This window comes from Cryptomeria japonica, chromosome 3 (assembly GCF_030272615.1).
Source record: "Cryptomeria japonica chromosome 3, Sugi_1.0, whole genome shotgun sequence".
Taxonomy (NCBI): Eukaryota; Viridiplantae; Streptophyta; class Pinopsida; order Cupressales; family Cupressaceae; genus Cryptomeria; species Cryptomeria japonica.
This window is the reverse complement of record NC_081407.1, coordinates 332,423,398-332,439,973: the sequence shown is the minus strand read 5'-3', so window position 1 is coordinate 332,439,973 and position 16,576 is coordinate 332,423,398. Positions and strand designations below refer to the sequence as shown.

General features: G+C 37.0%; 2 protein-coding genes across 8 annotated transcripts in view; both read left to right on the top strand.

The window, feature by feature from the left end:
• LOC131067213 (protein NETWORKED 1A) overlaps positions 1-16,576 on the top strand; it is a 61,352-nt gene that overhangs the window by 14,045 nt on the left and 30,731 nt on the right. For all 7 annotated transcript variants that reach the window (XM_058002167.2, XM_058002168.2, XM_058002166.2 and 4 more), the window contains one exon: positions 6,972-11,038. In XM_058002167.2, the coding sequence (XP_057858150.1) occupies positions 6,972-11,038 (4,067 nt within the window). The remainder of the gene's footprint in view (positions 1-6,971; positions 11,039-16,576) is intronic.
• Positions 11,057-15,708, top strand: LOC131067214 (uncharacterized). Its single transcript, XM_058002171.2, has 3 exons — positions 11,057-14,292; positions 14,408-15,106; positions 15,198-15,708. The coding sequence occupies exons 1-3, from the start codon at positions 13,720-13,722 to the stop codon at positions 15,576-15,578; spliced, it is 1,653 nt and encodes a 550-aa protein (XP_057858154.1). The 5' UTR covers positions 11,057-13,719; the 3' UTR covers positions 15,579-15,708.

The following is a 16,576-nucleotide window of genomic DNA, read 5'->3' as shown; positions in this document are numbered from 1 at the left end:
GTGGTTCCATTGACTGAACTATCAAGTAAATCTTTAAGTAGATAAGCCCCCTAGATTTCAAGTGAATTTAGGTGTTTCTTGTTGGAATCGTTTGCCATTGCGCCAAAAGCTCAAACTATCAATGCCCAATACAAATGCCAGATTTAACCCCACCCACAAGAGGCGGTTAAGCCATGGCATGAGTCCCAAGGAGGTGCTGACCACCAAGTCAACAATCTCCCCCTCAACACTGATTGAGCCTTCAACACCCACTAAAGGGAGACTCGAACTCGTGACCCAAGGCTTTGATACCAATTGTTGGAATCGTTTTCCGTTTCGCCAAAAGCTCAAACTATAAACGTCTGATACAAACACCATATTTAACCTGACCCACGAAGGCGGTTAATCTATGTCATGAGTCGCCAAGGAGGTGCTGACCACCAAGTCAACATTTCTATGTTTGAAAAATAGTTATAAAAGACGTGCAAGGAATAAGTATAAGAACTGTAAATAAAACTTTGCCACACTATGTAAAGTTTACACTAATAAACATTAAAAACATGAAAATGATTGCATTGAAAATTTAAAATCTGAGCATCAACTATGGTGTGCAGATTTTTGGAACTTACGAAGCAAAGTGCAATCTAAGAATAAGTATTAAGAATCACAAATGAAACTTTGGCATACTAAATGAAGTTTGAAGTTTTAAACTAAATTAAAAAACATAAAAAACATGGAAATGATTGCATAAACAATAAGAATGGTGGGTGGAGGTTTGGGTCAAGGGGTAGTGCCCCTTGTGGGGGTCTTCATTGTGGCCTTGACTATGAATATGTAGGGATTTGCAACAAGGTATATGTATTATGTAGATTTTTATGATCATGATTCATCATTGGCCTCATACTTGCTTAGACTTATAGTTTAATGAGGGTTTGGGGGCAACACCAAAACAAGGTTTAGGATAGATCCCCTTGCGGGGGTTTGGGGGTGAGAGAGAGGGATGTTGAGAGATAGGTCTAGACCATAGTTACAAGACTCGGACTCGCCTCGGACTCGACAAGCTGATTTTTGACTCGGACTCGGACTCGACACCCATACTTAGTCGAGACTCGGCAAATTTGAAAAACCCAAGAAATGCAAAGTTTTTTAACGATTTTAAACTTCTTTCATGCATTTTTTAATAAATAAACATTAAAGACACAATAATCTCATCAAATAGAAGCACATACACAAGTTTACATTGATCACATAAGTATAAATGCAAATTTCAGGCTTGCGCTGAAGGAAATAAGCTAAACTAAATAACACATTAGAAATATAGATAGTGTCAAATGTCTACAAAATTCATGGAATATGAAATCCATGTCATCAAAAGTTCAAAACATATATCAAGTTCAACATAAAAGCTAGAGCCTAGAAGTCTAAGGCTTAGAGGAGCCAATATCAATGATCATTGATCACTCGACCCCGCAACCGTCCTACGTGTGCGGCTAAGATAGGTCCTAGAACATTCTGCAGCCATGATATCTGCTTATGTCTCAGGCTCAGGCTCAGTGACATCAACATCCCCATCCACTATTGTTACATGGAGCCTAATCAGACTTGGAGGTTAAATTTTGCCCCCTTTTATCGGCGTAGTTTCCCCCCAAATTATTCAATGGGGGTTTGGGTGCAGCACTCCCAAGACGAGGTCAAGGGGCAGATCCCCTTGTGGGGTCCAACGACTTTTATTTCATTCCTCCATTTAATCTTTATCTGCATTTAATTGATATTCTCTACATGCAATTCCTATCATCCACATCATCCTTGGACATATTCACCGTTTATTCCACTTAAAAGAAAGACTTCTTAAATTTTTTTGGCTTTTTTATTGTTGCCTGGGTGGCAGAGTCCAGGCCTCAAGACTCACGAGTTTGCCGAGTCTGGCAGACTTGGCGAGTCTGCCAAGACCTGGCCAGACTCGACCGAGTCCGAGTCCAGCGGCGCCTGGCCTCGGCAAGGGCGACCCGCCTTGGGACTCGGTGAGTCTTGCCAAGACTCGACGAGTCTTGTAACTATGGTCTAGACCTTGGGGGAGAGAGAAGAGAGTGAGATAGAGGTAGAGAGAGGGAATAGAGGAATAGTGAGAGAGAGAGAGAGAGAGAGAGAGAGAGAGAGAGAGAGAGAGAGAGAGAGAGAGAGAGAGAGAGAGGTCTAGAGTTTAAGGGGAGATAAAGAGAGTGAGATAGAGAAAGACAATGCTGATAGGAGCTTGTTGATTATTGTCTGAAAATTTCGAAATCTTCTAAAATCTAGAATTTGCATTATAAATCTTAGAGATTTGAAACCGCTCTCAAATATCATGCCAATATATACATGAAATATTTTTAAGTATAAGAAATGTGACTTATACTCAAATGTTATATTTCATGTATATATTTTGATGAAGAGAATGAGATTGGCTTGAAGACAAGGATGCCATTTTCACAAAATTTTCACCATTTTTTGCTTAGGAATCAAGTTTCTAAGTGGGGCCTATGGGAGACTCCTGGAGTCCTTGTGCCATCCCCCAAGTTCCAGTGGTGGTGGCAAGTCAGCAGGGGAACATCCCCCTATTGTTTCGAAGATGTCCTTGTCCCGGAAATGGGGGTTTCTTTGGGGTGGACGTGTCCTTGTGGATCACTAGTCCTTTTCTAGTCCTTATCTTTCCAATGTTTTTCAATCTCATTTTCCTTCTGTGTATGTTGGTACATATACATTTGTGACCAAAGTTGTCAAACCAGATTGATAACTTTTAAAATTTTAACAAAGCATCTATTTTAAAGTATTTTAAATTTTCTTAGTACTTTCCTTTTGGTTCCCAGGAACAGAGAAACTTACTAAACCCATTTTTACTCCCCAAATATTTTTAGCTTCCTTCTGCATGCTTCATAGTTTCACTTCTTGTAGAAGGCACATATCTTGAATTTTCCATCTTTATCTTACTAAACGGTAAACCTCTTTTCGTCTCACAAATGTTTATAAATCCATACCATTATGTCCATGATATTAACCTTGTTTTTGGGATTTTCCAAAATATTCATGCAAACTATATGCTATACTTGTGTTCAAGAGATTTCAACGCTCTTTTAGCAATAATTTGTTATTTGTTTTTTAACCATTTTTAGATTCTATCTGTTCAGATATGTGTGTTTCTAGTTGTACCATGTACATTCATTATCTTTGTCTTTTCTTATGATCTAACTTTCTCTCCATTCTTTTCTTGACGTTTCTGAGGGATTTAATGCCTCTTTATCTTGAGGAAAATTGACATGGCATACATTTCTCTTTTGGAGGTGTGAGATCTAGGTGTTTGTTAGAGCGTCTAGGTTTCCTGTTCAGTCTCTTTGAGATCAGAGGAGTGGTGCTGCTCTTTTCCCTGAATATCATTTGAGAATGTATTTGTAATGAGTTCAAAATTAGGGTCTAGTCCTTGGAAATGGAGCATACTTTTTGCATATTTAATCTTTTGAGGCATTTTGGTTTTTGGGTTGATTTGTAGGGTTTGTTGTCTTATTTCTTCTGACATATTTTTTTTCCTCTATTTTCTTCTTCATATGGCTTAAGTATCTCCATGGGTTTTGGGGATTTAGTTCCTATTTGATTCATTGTTTGATTTTGTTTCCCCTCTCATCTTTATGTGTCCCTTTGGTTCATTCTTTAAAGGTTTGCATTTCCTTTCTTTTCTCTTAGATTATTCTTGCTTTCCTTTGCTTCTTCAGCTTCTGAAATTCCCCCCCAGTTTAAATTTCTCTTGGGGTATGCTCTGCATGGATCAACTCCTTTTCAAATTCCCATGGTTTACACATTTTCCTCATTCAAAAGTTAAGAGACTTGTACTCCAGCGAACCATCTGAGATTCTGAAGTTTGTTGCCATGAGAAGGAAGTTTTCATGAGGATGCTTGATGCTTGCATATACTGTTATATATATTTCTTACTTTTTTTGAGAAAACAGATGTATTTTATGCTCAAGACTTTCTTCACCTCAAGGAAAAGGACAATGACTATCAGCATGCCAAGTAGAATGCAGATAGCATTTCAAACCGCAGAGCAAACCACTCTTCACAGTGTATCACATATAATCTAAAGTTGTTTGAACCACTGGTTTAGCCTTCTAAGATGACATCCCTATCTTACCCAAGAAAATTTCAACTTCAGGATATAGTTGCAGGTTGTGCCATTGCTTGACATTCCAGTTTTCTGCCAATCAACATTAAAGCCTATTCACTGATGGGTGACACAATAAAGTGGCTGATCAACATCCATGTACTCATTTTTATAACCGTATCAGTGATTGTGCTGGAGTAAAAGTTGATGAACTTCTTGATTCACCTTATTAGTCTCCTAACTGAGAGATACTCAGGCTTTGGGTCCCTAAGCAACCTTCCATACAAATGCAAAGAAGGGGATCTGAGCCATCCATGCAACTCCATAAAGGCATATATAGTAAAAGGACAATCCTCTTTGAGATCTCAATTGATGATCTCTGCTATGCACTTCATTATCTCACTATCATAAACTCGTTGTAATGATTTATAGGATGCTAATGCTTGAGTTTGAAATTGATAATCCCTATTGCGGTTTCCATAGTTCAACAAAGATTCATTTAGAGATTAGTTCGCATACTCTTCTTTTAGCACACTTTACTATTTACCTTCTCTCTAAAGAAAATTAATTACTTTGATCAGGTAAATATATTCTTCCATTCTAATTTTGCTATTCTGGAGAATGATTGGATATTATTTTTTTGAGAAAGTAGATGGATTAAAGTAGAAGGGTAAATGTAAAATAATTAGGTAGCCATTTGATGCTACCATATAATATATGTATACTATTTATGGTCATTGCAAATTCTTATCTCCTTGTGTTTTGCTGCTAATTCGGCACTTGACCTGTAAGTCTCAAGTTGTTTGGAAGGTTGCTTACCAAAGATTGCCTTTTTATGTCAAGATTGAGTTTAACTTTTAAATCTGGTGATGCTCAGGGCTCAAACACTTGCACTCATTTTTTAGATTAGTTCAGGATCCTATTCTAGAGACTAGGGAAGCTCCTTGAGCTCACATAAAAAATTCACATCCCTAATATGTGCTGCTGCAGCAGTCACATCCAAAATCAATGCAGTTCTTCCAATTGCTGGAATTCTCCTACTGAAGATGAGAATGGAGGGGAGGGCAGCAGGGTCCTGCGCCCCGCTCAAAAATAACTTTCATGGCTGTGAATGTGAAAATCACAATTTTTCTACCTCTCTTCATTCAGCAAAAGGGTTTTCCTACCTGAATGTGAGTTGGCTGAAGAGAGGGTCGGTTGCTGCTTTTGGCAAAAGTTATGGCAATTTCAGTTCTTGGAGAAAATAATTGAAAATGTAAAATTTGGTAACTAAGGTTATTATTAATTCAATATGTAGCAGTATGTAGGAATTTAGTAATCTAGGCAGGTAAGATTTGAAATTTTGAACAAAATTTATAGAAGTGCAGAGGAGATTCAAGAGACTTGTTTAAAAGAGCTTGTCATTCTCTCAGTTCAAAAATACTATTCATGATAAATGGCTATGGGGCTAATGTGCTTTCTTTCATCAGGCATTCTCTCATTCTAAAAGTGCCTTTGTAGTTGAAAGAAGTTAAATGCAGATATCACAAAAACTTAAGTGCCACCCATTTGCAAGTTTGATTAGATGGCAGATGCTACATGATTTGGTGGAGTGAACCTGTTAATGAGAAAGGTAGAAGGATTACTATTCCACTAAATAGAAAAGGCATTGAATTTTTTTCAGATCAAAGTCAAAGTTCGTTATTTAGGGTGAATGGAAATGTATGTCGAAATATGATTTTGCTAATTGAAGCAAAGGCTTCAATTTTTTTAGCAAGTATAACAAAAGTTGACACAGTCAAGTTCAATTTGTATATGCAAAATTTGAATAGAAGAATGAAATCATTTTATAGTATCTTCTTGAGATCAGATTTGCCAAAGGAAGAACAACCAACCAACAGTTTGTTGACACCAAGGAGGTATTCAACAGAGTGTAGAATTGTAAGACATGTCAAAGAATCTCTGATCACAATATCAATAAATTGGAGAGTATAAGAATGTTCTAGTGCTGATACATTTTAAGCATTGGTAGCTACAGTAGGCGAGGCAGACAGATGGTGGAGCGTGTATGAAGAAAAATTTCTCTTGTGGCCTACTACTGTTAACTGCTTCAATAACTGATCCATGAAAGTAGAAATATAAGATACATTTCTTGTCATTGAAGTGCAGGATGACCTTGAAGTACCTATTTGAATTTTGAATATGCCAAAAAATATGAAAATAAGCAATTGGTTGAACTAATCATAATGGCCACAGTTATTTGCAAATATTTTTCCATCAAACTTTTTCATCTTGTCTATGTGGAGGAAGTCAAATGGAACGCCTCTAACGTGGAGGAATGAGAAGAAAAATCTTTTGAAGCAATTTGAGTTCAAAGATAAAAACGAGTTGTTGAAAGAAATCTCAAATATCACATATTATATATTGCTTAAGCTGGTATTCCTCAGACCATATCTCAGAGTGTAGTTTTAAGTGTAAGGACTGGGAGGACAAATGGTTGGGTGAGGCTTGTCTTCTGCAGGTAGGTTCTATACTTTTCCCTAAACTCCACAGTGATAATCTAATTTGATGGTTCTGTGCCCGCTGGGATCCTACTGATTGTAGCAAGGTGCATTGTGTAAAAAAGCTATTTAAGACAAAGTGTAACATTGTTGGGCTTGACCTGGACTGCATAATACACTTTCTGAGAATATCATCATTCTTTTAGTACATTTTCCATGTAAACAATGCTTTCTCATTTTAAAAACTAAATTTAACTTTTGTTTACTTTTTAACAACTTTGTCATGATACTTTAGTGTTGAATATATGCAAAAAAATAATGCATTGCTTTTCAAGTATGAAAGTTAAGACAGTTTTACGCCTAATAATTTTTGGTTTTGTTGTCAGATATGGATATAAAAGTAAAAGATATGTTGACACTCATAGAAGAGGATGCAGACTCATTTGCCAAGCGTGCAGAGATGTACTATAAGAAGCGACCAGAACTTATCAGCCTAGTTGAAGAATTCTACAGGGCTTATCGTGCTTTAGCAGAAAGATATGATCACATTAGTGGGGAGCTGCATCATGCACAATGTAGCATGGGAGATGCATTACCAAGCCAGCCACATGATGGAATGGAGAGCATTTCCCCACAAGATTCTCTTTTAAACAGACACAATCAGTTTCATACAATGAAAGAACTTGAAGAATTTCAATGTGTCATGAAAGATACAGATCATGAATATCTGGAAAACAAGGAAACTGAATATGCTCCAGCTTGCTTGAAAGAAATGGAAAACCAAATTTTAAATGCAAAAAATGAGCCTGGTAAAAGTGCAGAAGTATTGGAACCACAAAGTGATTCTAATAAATTAATTGAATTGCAGAGAGAAATTTTCAGTTTGCATCAAGAGAAAGAAATATTGAAACGAGAACGTGAAAAAGGAGCTCAAAAATTCAGAGTTGTGGAGGAACAGCTATTGCAAATGCAAGAAGAGCTACATCATGCTCAGGAAGAGAGTCACAAACTTGTTGAAAATTCACCATCACATGTGGCACGGATCAATGAACTTGAGGAGCAAGTGACCTTGCTTAAGCAACAGACTAGTGAGCATGTAGAGGAAACAGAGGCCTTGAGGCATAAGCTACAGTCTGAAACTCAGGAGAATAAGAAACTTATCATGAAAATACAGAGTTTGGAAATAAAGTTGAACAAGGCAGAGAGACAAACTACCCAAATTGAAGCAAACCATGAATGTTCAAGTCCTGATCATGGAAATAAAGGGAACAATTTTTCAAATCTACAAGATGAAATTTTTAAGTTACATCATGACAATCATAATCTCAGGATGCAAGTTATGACAGGTGTACAACAGTTGCAAAATGCCAATGATGAAATCCAGAAATTGCATCAGGCACTTCTAAAATCACAAACAGAAAATGATAATATGATTTTTCAATATCAACAAAGTTTGAAATTGTATGAATCAGCTGAAAAACGGGCAAGGGACCTGCAGATAAAAATGGCTCTTGTGCAAGAGGAAAACAGAAGAATCAAAGATGAAATTGTAGGGGGAGTTTTGCGCACAAAGATTACAGAAGGTGGACACAACTTGGAGAGAGAGACTATCTCTTTCCAACCAAATTATTGGCATCAAATCCAGCGGACAGATTTTTTACAAGGACTCAGAGGAAAGCAGGATGTAGAACAGAATCCTGGTATGAAAATTCTAGATGAAACTTCCCAGGTATTTAATTTTGATGTTTTTCTTAAAAATTGTCAACAGTCATTGAGTCAATCACAAGAACAACAAAATAAGTTGTCAGAAGAACTTCAAAAAGGGAATGAGAGACTGAAGAATGCTGACAATAGAATAAAACTTCTGGAGGAAGAGATAAATATTTTGCAAAGGGAAAATGACAATATTACACAGAAATCATCATCTGCAGTCATAACTGTTAAAAATTTAGAACAGGATGTCTACAATTTGAAACAGGAGAGAAACAATTTATTGAATGAGGTTGCATTTCGGGTGGACCAGAGGGATGCACTACAACAAGAACTTTATTGCTTGAAAGAAGATAGAAATGATCTGGACAGAAAGTTTCAGGTGATCCTGAAACAATTAGAGTCATTGGGACTGGATGTAGACAGTCTTAACAAAGTTTTTGTTAGTTTGGAAAATACTAAACAGAAGCTGCGTGATTATGGGCAAATAGGAGATGATGAAAATGTGACTATCCCTCAAATTCTCTTGAAAATGGAGGAGCTCCTACAGAAAATTGAAACCCTGGAAAATTCTGTTATGTCTCATCAACTAGGAGCAGATAGGTTTAAATTCACAATGAAACTTCTGGAGCAACATATTGATGGTTTACAGAAAGAGAAATCAGAACTTATGGATGAATCTAAAAGATGGAACAGTCAAATCAGAGATCTAGAAGCAAAACTGGACACTGTCAACAATCTTTATTCCCAACTGCAAAGAGAGAGCCAGCAAAACAAGGATAAATTGGCAGATGCACTGGGGTCCGTGGAGCACCTTGAAGAGAAAAGGTGCAGTTTGCAAGGAGAGAAAGAAGCACTCAGAAAAGAAATTATGGAATGCACCCTGCAGATGAGTTACTCACAAAAACAGGTTGATTTGCTGGAAGGAGAAGTTAAAGATCTCAGAAGTAAACTAGAGGAAGAGATTGATAAGGAACAAATATTAGAGATTGAAATAAAAAAGTTACAACAAATAATTTGTGAAATTGAAAACAGAAATCAGACCTTGTCAGATGACTATTATAGACTAAATGTAACTTATGGTGCTGCCAAGAAAAAGGTGAAAGAAATGGAAGAAATAAATTTTAAACAGCAAACAGAAAACGATATGGTGCTACATAAATTCTCATCCATAAATGAATTCAAAAGAGATCTGGAACTAGAGATTGAAAATCTTCAAATGCTCCTTGGTATACCATATAATGTTGAAGAAAAAATTGGGAATGCTGGTGTAGATGGCACAGAAATTCTTCAACGTATAGAGGGAGAAGTCAAAAACCTGCAAAAAGAACTGTCACATTTTCAAGAGGAAAATGAGATGTTTCTAAATGATTCATTGGCAAAGACTACACAACTAGAACAACTTCAAAAGGATATTTCTGTTCTTTGTTCTGAAAAAGAATCCATCAAGAAGGAAGCTGCCCTTGGGCTTGATAATTTATTGTGTCTGCAGAAAGAAAAATCTCAATTGCAGGAGGAAATCAGATCCCTGAATATAAATTTAGAGGCTGCAACAGAGAGTGGGAAAAATCTGAATTCAGAAGTTCTGAGTTTACAACAATCTTGGACAAGTTCAATTAGTGAATGTTTGGCATTAGAATGCAATTATCAGACATTACTTGAAGAATACAACTCCACTCAGACATGGCTTGAAGAATCAGAAAGCAAACTTTTGGAAATGGAACATGAAAATCAGACTTTTCTCATTGAAGCATTGTCACAAGTTAGTCTTCTTGGTGTGCTTGAAAGTATGATCGTTGAGAAGGATGTTCATATGCAGCTCATGGGACAAATAAACAACTTCCAGGAAAAAGATGCAAAACTTGAATATTGGCTGCAAAGTTGTTGTTTAAAACCACAGATGCAAGAAGTTGAGATCTTATCGCATCAGGAGTTGATATGTGGATTTCAGAAAGAAGAGGAAGAGATGGTCCAGGGTGCACCTAATATGGCTAATGGACTAGATGAAAATTCATATTTGTATGATCAAAAGGTGTCTGATCATGACAAAGGAAGGGTTGAAAGTCTTGGCGAATTTTGCCAGGAAGGAACAGTTCAAGACAGATACAGACAATTGGTGAAATCTTTTTCATATGTCCAACCAGATAATGAAACTCTTGAAATGAAAGAGAATGAGTTTCAGCAAAAAGTATCTACAATGACAGAAGACAAGCTTAAAGTAGATGGCATTTTGGACAGGTTACATGGAGAGCAAGAGAGAGAAGATGATAAGATAATGTGTAGCACCAATCAGACAGGGGAGTCATGGGCAATGTCAGAAGAACTCCAAGAACAAAGAAGGGAATACAGAAAGGAAAGACACAATGTTCAGGACTTGGCTGTTAGTTCTAAGACATTCTATAGATCTCCACAATCTTCCCCATCAATGACATATTTTGAAGATGAACAGTGGAAACTCCTTGATGAAAATGAGAATCATAAACTGAGGGCATGTGAGTGTAATGAAGGGATTGTTTCTTTAGAAAACGAAAGGGGCAAGCAAGTGGAAGTACTGAAGGCTGCAGAGAATAGAGAGTTGGAGATAGTGTGCTATGATTTGGAAGAAGGTAAGAGAATAAGAGGAGCCCAAAAATCATCCATCCTTACAAGCAGCAGGAAGGAAGATATGTGTACCTTCAGGGAAGAAGGCACAAATCTTTTGTCTCAAATGGAGGTTCAGAAGACTAATATCCAGAAATGGCAGGTAATAATTGTTGAAATATTGTATTGATGTCAAAGAAGAAACAGTTTTCTGTTAATGGGAGTTGAAGGCATGAAATTCCTATCAATTATCATATTAGATAAAGTTCCTTGTTTTTGCTGGCTGGCCCCTCTTTATGTGGCACCCATAATAAGAAGTGTTTAAAAATAAAATAGAAGAATATCTTGCTATGGCCCACCTTGCATAGGGAGTCGCCCAAATTTGGGTGAATTAAATGTTAAAAATAAATAAATTTGAAATAATGTATGGGCTGACCCAAAATTGGCATGAAAGGTGCATATACATCAAAGGTTTGCCCCTTTGCAATAAGACATGTCATTGCAATCTGGTCGCCCTCTTTTGAGATCTATACGTTGAAGCATTTTTAGATCTAATTCATGTTGGTAGCAGAATTAAGCAGATGGTCTTGCCATAGTCTTGCCTTTAAATCTGCTACCATCACGAATTAGATCTGCTACCATGGCAAATTTATGAGCAGAAATAAAAGGTTAATTAAGCAGATTTATAAAAAGTTTTTAATGCAATATCTTTCATTCATTAGCAGACTTGTAAGCAGATCTGAAGTTATTAAAATCAGATTTTAAGGAAGTGTTTATGTAGATCTTAAGAAGGTCATGAGAAGATCTTAAGAAGTTATATGAGCACATCTAAAAGGTGATTTATAGCAGACCTATATGCTGAATTAAGAGCAGATCTGCAAGGGAAGATTTATAGCAGATTCAAGGCAGTCTTAAGGTAGTTTTGGGGAGATTTGTTTTAAGAATATTCTGCTGGAAGAGGCAGGTGCCTTTCAAATTGAAAAGATTGTTGTCTCCAGTGGGTTGGTGCCTATGAGTCATCAAGTGGGGATTGGTATTCCTATGGGTTGGTGCCTACAAATTTTTTAAGAAGGTTTCACACAAGTAATATTTTGCCATGGTTTTCTCCTGTAAGGGTTTCCATGTAAAATCCTGTGTCTCTTATGTGTGTGAATTTTTATGTCATGCGATCCTATGTTATTGCTATTATGCAGTTGATATGCTTATGGTATTAAGTTTGAAAAAGTAAAAATAGACTTATACTTGTTCACACCCCTAGTATAAGCGTGTATGTTTCTTCAATTGGTATCAGAGCCGGTTCCTTCGAAAATAGCCTAACTGCTTAAATGAAGATCTCAAGAACACACATGGCATGCCAAGAAGGTTCCTCTCTAAATTGTGCTCTATTGTTCGATGAAACTAACTATGCCTTTTGGAGCGTAAGGATGCACACATATTTAATGTCTCTTGGATTGATATATGGCAATTGGTTGTCGATGGCTATGTGACACCATCTCCTCCATCGATGGATCAAGTCGAAAATAGGCAAGTGAAAATAATGCTAAAGCAATGAATGCAATTCTAGTTGGCCCATTTGAATCAGAATTTGTCAAAGTTATGCAATGCACATTGCTAAAAGAAATGTGGGACAAGCTTCAAAAAACCTATGAAAGAGATGACAAAGTAAAGAAGACCAATCTCCAAACCCATACGAGACAATTTGAGGATTTGAAGATGAAGGATGAAGAAAATATTGCAGCCTATCTCCTTCACGTGGATGAAATTGTCAACATTATATGTGGTCTTGGAGAGAAGATTGAGGATGAAATAATTGTGCAAAAGGTATTAAGATCTCTTCCCATGAGATTTGATGCAAAAGTTTTCACCCTCAAAGAAATGAAGGATCGAGACATCTTGAAGATGGACGAATTGAATGGAATTATCACGAAATACAATATGAGGACTGAGAAGAAGACATCAAAGTGAGAAGCCACTTTCAAAGCATCTAAGTAGATGAAGAATAGAGAACTCAAATCAAGTGAAACTTCAAGTGATGGAGAAGAAGCTCACTTTTTGAGGAAGCTTAAGAAAATATCCAACAAGCACAAAGGTAAGTATACTCAAAATGCTTCAATTGTGTTAGTATAGGTCATTTTTCTACTAAGTATCCACAAGTTGAGAGTGAAAGTAGTGAGGAGGAAGAAGATTATAGAAAAAGAAAAGGAAGGAAACATCAACATAACAAGAAAAAGTACACATGAGGGAAGCATGAAAAGAAGAAGCTTTGAAAGCATAAGATGACCCTTTACATCCAAGACGATAATAGCTCATTTGAAGAAAGTGATGGTAGCTTCTCTTATAGTGGTAGAGAAGAGATTCTATTCATGGCAATAGAAACAAGAGATGATGCCTCAGAATGTGAAGACAAAGAAAAAGAAGAGGAATTAAAAGGAGAAGAGGATGCCATAGAAGATTTGGAGGAAGAACTCATTTGTGCCTTGGACGAAATCAAAAAATTTAAAAAGAAGAATTCAAAGCTAAAACTAAAAATTCAAGAGGATGATGAATTTAAGGCAAATCTATCTCAAGATCTTGAAGAATCAGAAAGGATGATCATGGATCTGAAAATTCAAATTGAGGCCCCCTACTTCTCCATCTTATAGCGATTTTCCTGATATCGTGGTAGAGAGCCACCCATTCTTGGACCCAATTAGTGAAGAACCTGTTATTGTGAAGAGAAGCAAGGGACCATTAGAGAGAGCATTTAAGAATGATGCTAGAGAGATTGCAGATCAATCCGTTGGAAGATGTCTATATGCAAACGGTTTGTCATTTAATGTGGTACGATCACCATATTGGCAGGATATGTTGAAAAAGGTAAATGAGGCTCCACAAGGGTACACAGGGCCAGGTTATGAGAAGGTGCGTAGCACCTTACTAGCAAAGGAGGTAAAAAACATAGACAATGCATTGGCTCCCATTAGAAATTCATGGAAACAAACAGGGGTGTCCATCATTTCAGATGGATGGAAGGATACCAAAAATCGGCCATTAATTAATGTAATTGCAGTGTGCCCTAAAGGGGCAATGTTTCTGAAAGCTGTGGATTGTGAGGGACAGATGAAGGATGCACAATTTATTGCTAACATCCTTATACAATGCATTCAGGATGTGGGACCTCAAAATGTTGTCCAAGTAATAACGGACAATGCAAAGAATTGTAGAGCTGCAGGTATGTTGATTGAGACACGGTTTGAACACATATTTTGGACACCTTGTGCTGTCCACTCTCTCAACCTCATGCTACAAAAGATAGGCAGGAAAATAGATTGGATCAAACAAATTTATGTTGAGGCTGAAGAGATCCAAATGTTCATCACAAACCATAACATGTCACAGGCCATTTTCAGATCATTTTCACAGTTGGAGTTGCTAAAGGTAATTGAAACACTTCAATTTTTAAAATCTACATTTCACTTTGATGGTTACTTAATTTTTTTTTTTTTATCATGTCTTCTTTGTATTCTAATTTTTATTTTTAATTTTTGAATAGGTTGCCGAGACCCGATTTGCATCCAACACAATCGTCTTGAGGCGACTTGTGAAGGTGCGACAGCCACTTGCTAGCATGGTAATTAGTCAAAGTTGGTCCCTATGGAGGCAATCCAATACTGAAAGGGCAGCAAATGTAAAGCGCATGATCCTAGATGACACTTGGTGGGATCGAGTGGAATATCTTTTGAGTTTCACTGAGCCCATCATGAGTATGATCCGTTATACTGACATGGATCACCCATGTTTGGGAGAGGTATATGATGGCATTGACTCGATGATTGAGAAAATGAAAGCCATCATCAATGCAAAAGAGCAAGATCCCGAAGAAACTTTCTTCAAAGAGGTTCAATCAATTTGTGTTGAGCGGTGGAACAAAATGACCACCCCACTACATCTTCTTGCATTTGCATTGACTCCCAAATTTTATAGTGATGAAATGCTTGCTAAGCCATCAAGGGTACCACCATATAGAGATTCAGAAGTCAGTGAAGGGTGTAGGACAGCACTTACTAAACTCTTCCCAGATTCTGAAATGGAGGATTTAATGACAAGTGAGTTTGCTGATTTTGTAGCCTCCAATGGTCAAAGTGTTTCCGCTCTCCGTGACAAGTATAAAAAGGATTCTCATGCTTGGTGGTACCTCAATGGCCATACATCACCAAACCTTCAAACTCTTGCAATCAAAGTTTTATCGCAAGTAAGTTTCATAATTTTTATTGCTCTCTAAATTTAGATTTTTTACTATTTTATAATTGTCACCCTCTCACTTTGTGTCAATTATTCAATAGGTTGCTAGTTCCTCTTCATCTGAGCGAAATTGGAGCACATACTCCTTTATCCACTCAGTGAAACGCAACCGACTGGCAGCAAGTAAGGCAGAAGAGCTCGTTTATGTGCATTCAAACTTGCGCCTTCTTACTCATAAACAAAATGAGTATAAGGATGGGAGCACAAAGTTTTGGGATGTAGATCCAGAGCGAACTGATTTGGATTTTTCAGCTGCCACACAATCTTTACTTTCTGGGGAGTCTGATAGCCAATGTGCTGCTAGTGCAAGTGGCAGTGAGGCTGCATGTGGTTCCAGTACTCTACCTACATCATCTAATGTCAATGATGATGTTGATCTTGATCTTCCTAGTGACCCATATGATGCTATTGCTGATTATTAGTTGTGTCATTTTATTGTTGAACGGTTGAGCCAGTGAACAATGAATTCGATATCTATCATAACATTCAAAGTTTGTAATTTTGTTATAGACTTATAGTTATATCAATATGAATCATATATGATAGTTCCAAGTTTTGTTTAGCATATGGATGATATGTGGGATTCTAAATTTAATTTTTGTTTCTACTTATTAGAGTGTATATATGTATATATTTATGATTTTTACCTTTTTTTGTACGGACGTACCCATACGTACCCAGGCCCCCCCTAAAAAAAATGCCGTACCAGCGTACCGTACCCACGTACCCGTACCCGTACCCGTACCCGTACCGGCAACTTAGGCTAAAAGTAAAGGAATTGGATTGTGAGAAGTTATAACTTGAATTGATTTCCTTGAGGAAGGAGTTGGAGGAAGCTAATGATCAATTGCATCGAAGTATGAAGTTTGAAAAGAACATTGGAACATTGGAGGACATTATTAACTCCAAAAGATCACCTTTCATCAAGATTGGTCTTAGCTTTGAGGAATTAGAAGATGACCAAAGATGTCACAAGTTCCAAGGCTACTAAACTACCAAAGAAGATGAATGAAGAAAAGCCTAAGGGTTATTTTGATGCACTCAAAAACTCTATCAATAGTAGCACCAAGAAGGAAGGAAGTAATATCTCACAAAAGAACAACATCCCTCGCAAAGAAAACAATGAGAGATTTAGAGATCGTTCCACAAGGTAGTCTCATATATCGAAGTTGCATCATTTCTTCTTTGGCTGTTGCTTCTTTTGCAATCAGTTTGGTCATAAAGCAGTGGATTGTAGAATTTGTACAAGGAATGACTTTGGTTTCTCCAGCAGGAACTATAATTCATTTGCCCCTCTAATGGACTACTACATCATGTGCTATTAGTGTGACAACTTTGGACATACATTGTGCTTTTGTAGAAAAGATTTTGCAAAAATTTCGAGGCAAAACAAGAAAGAGGATGTTCGTGACAAGCAAAA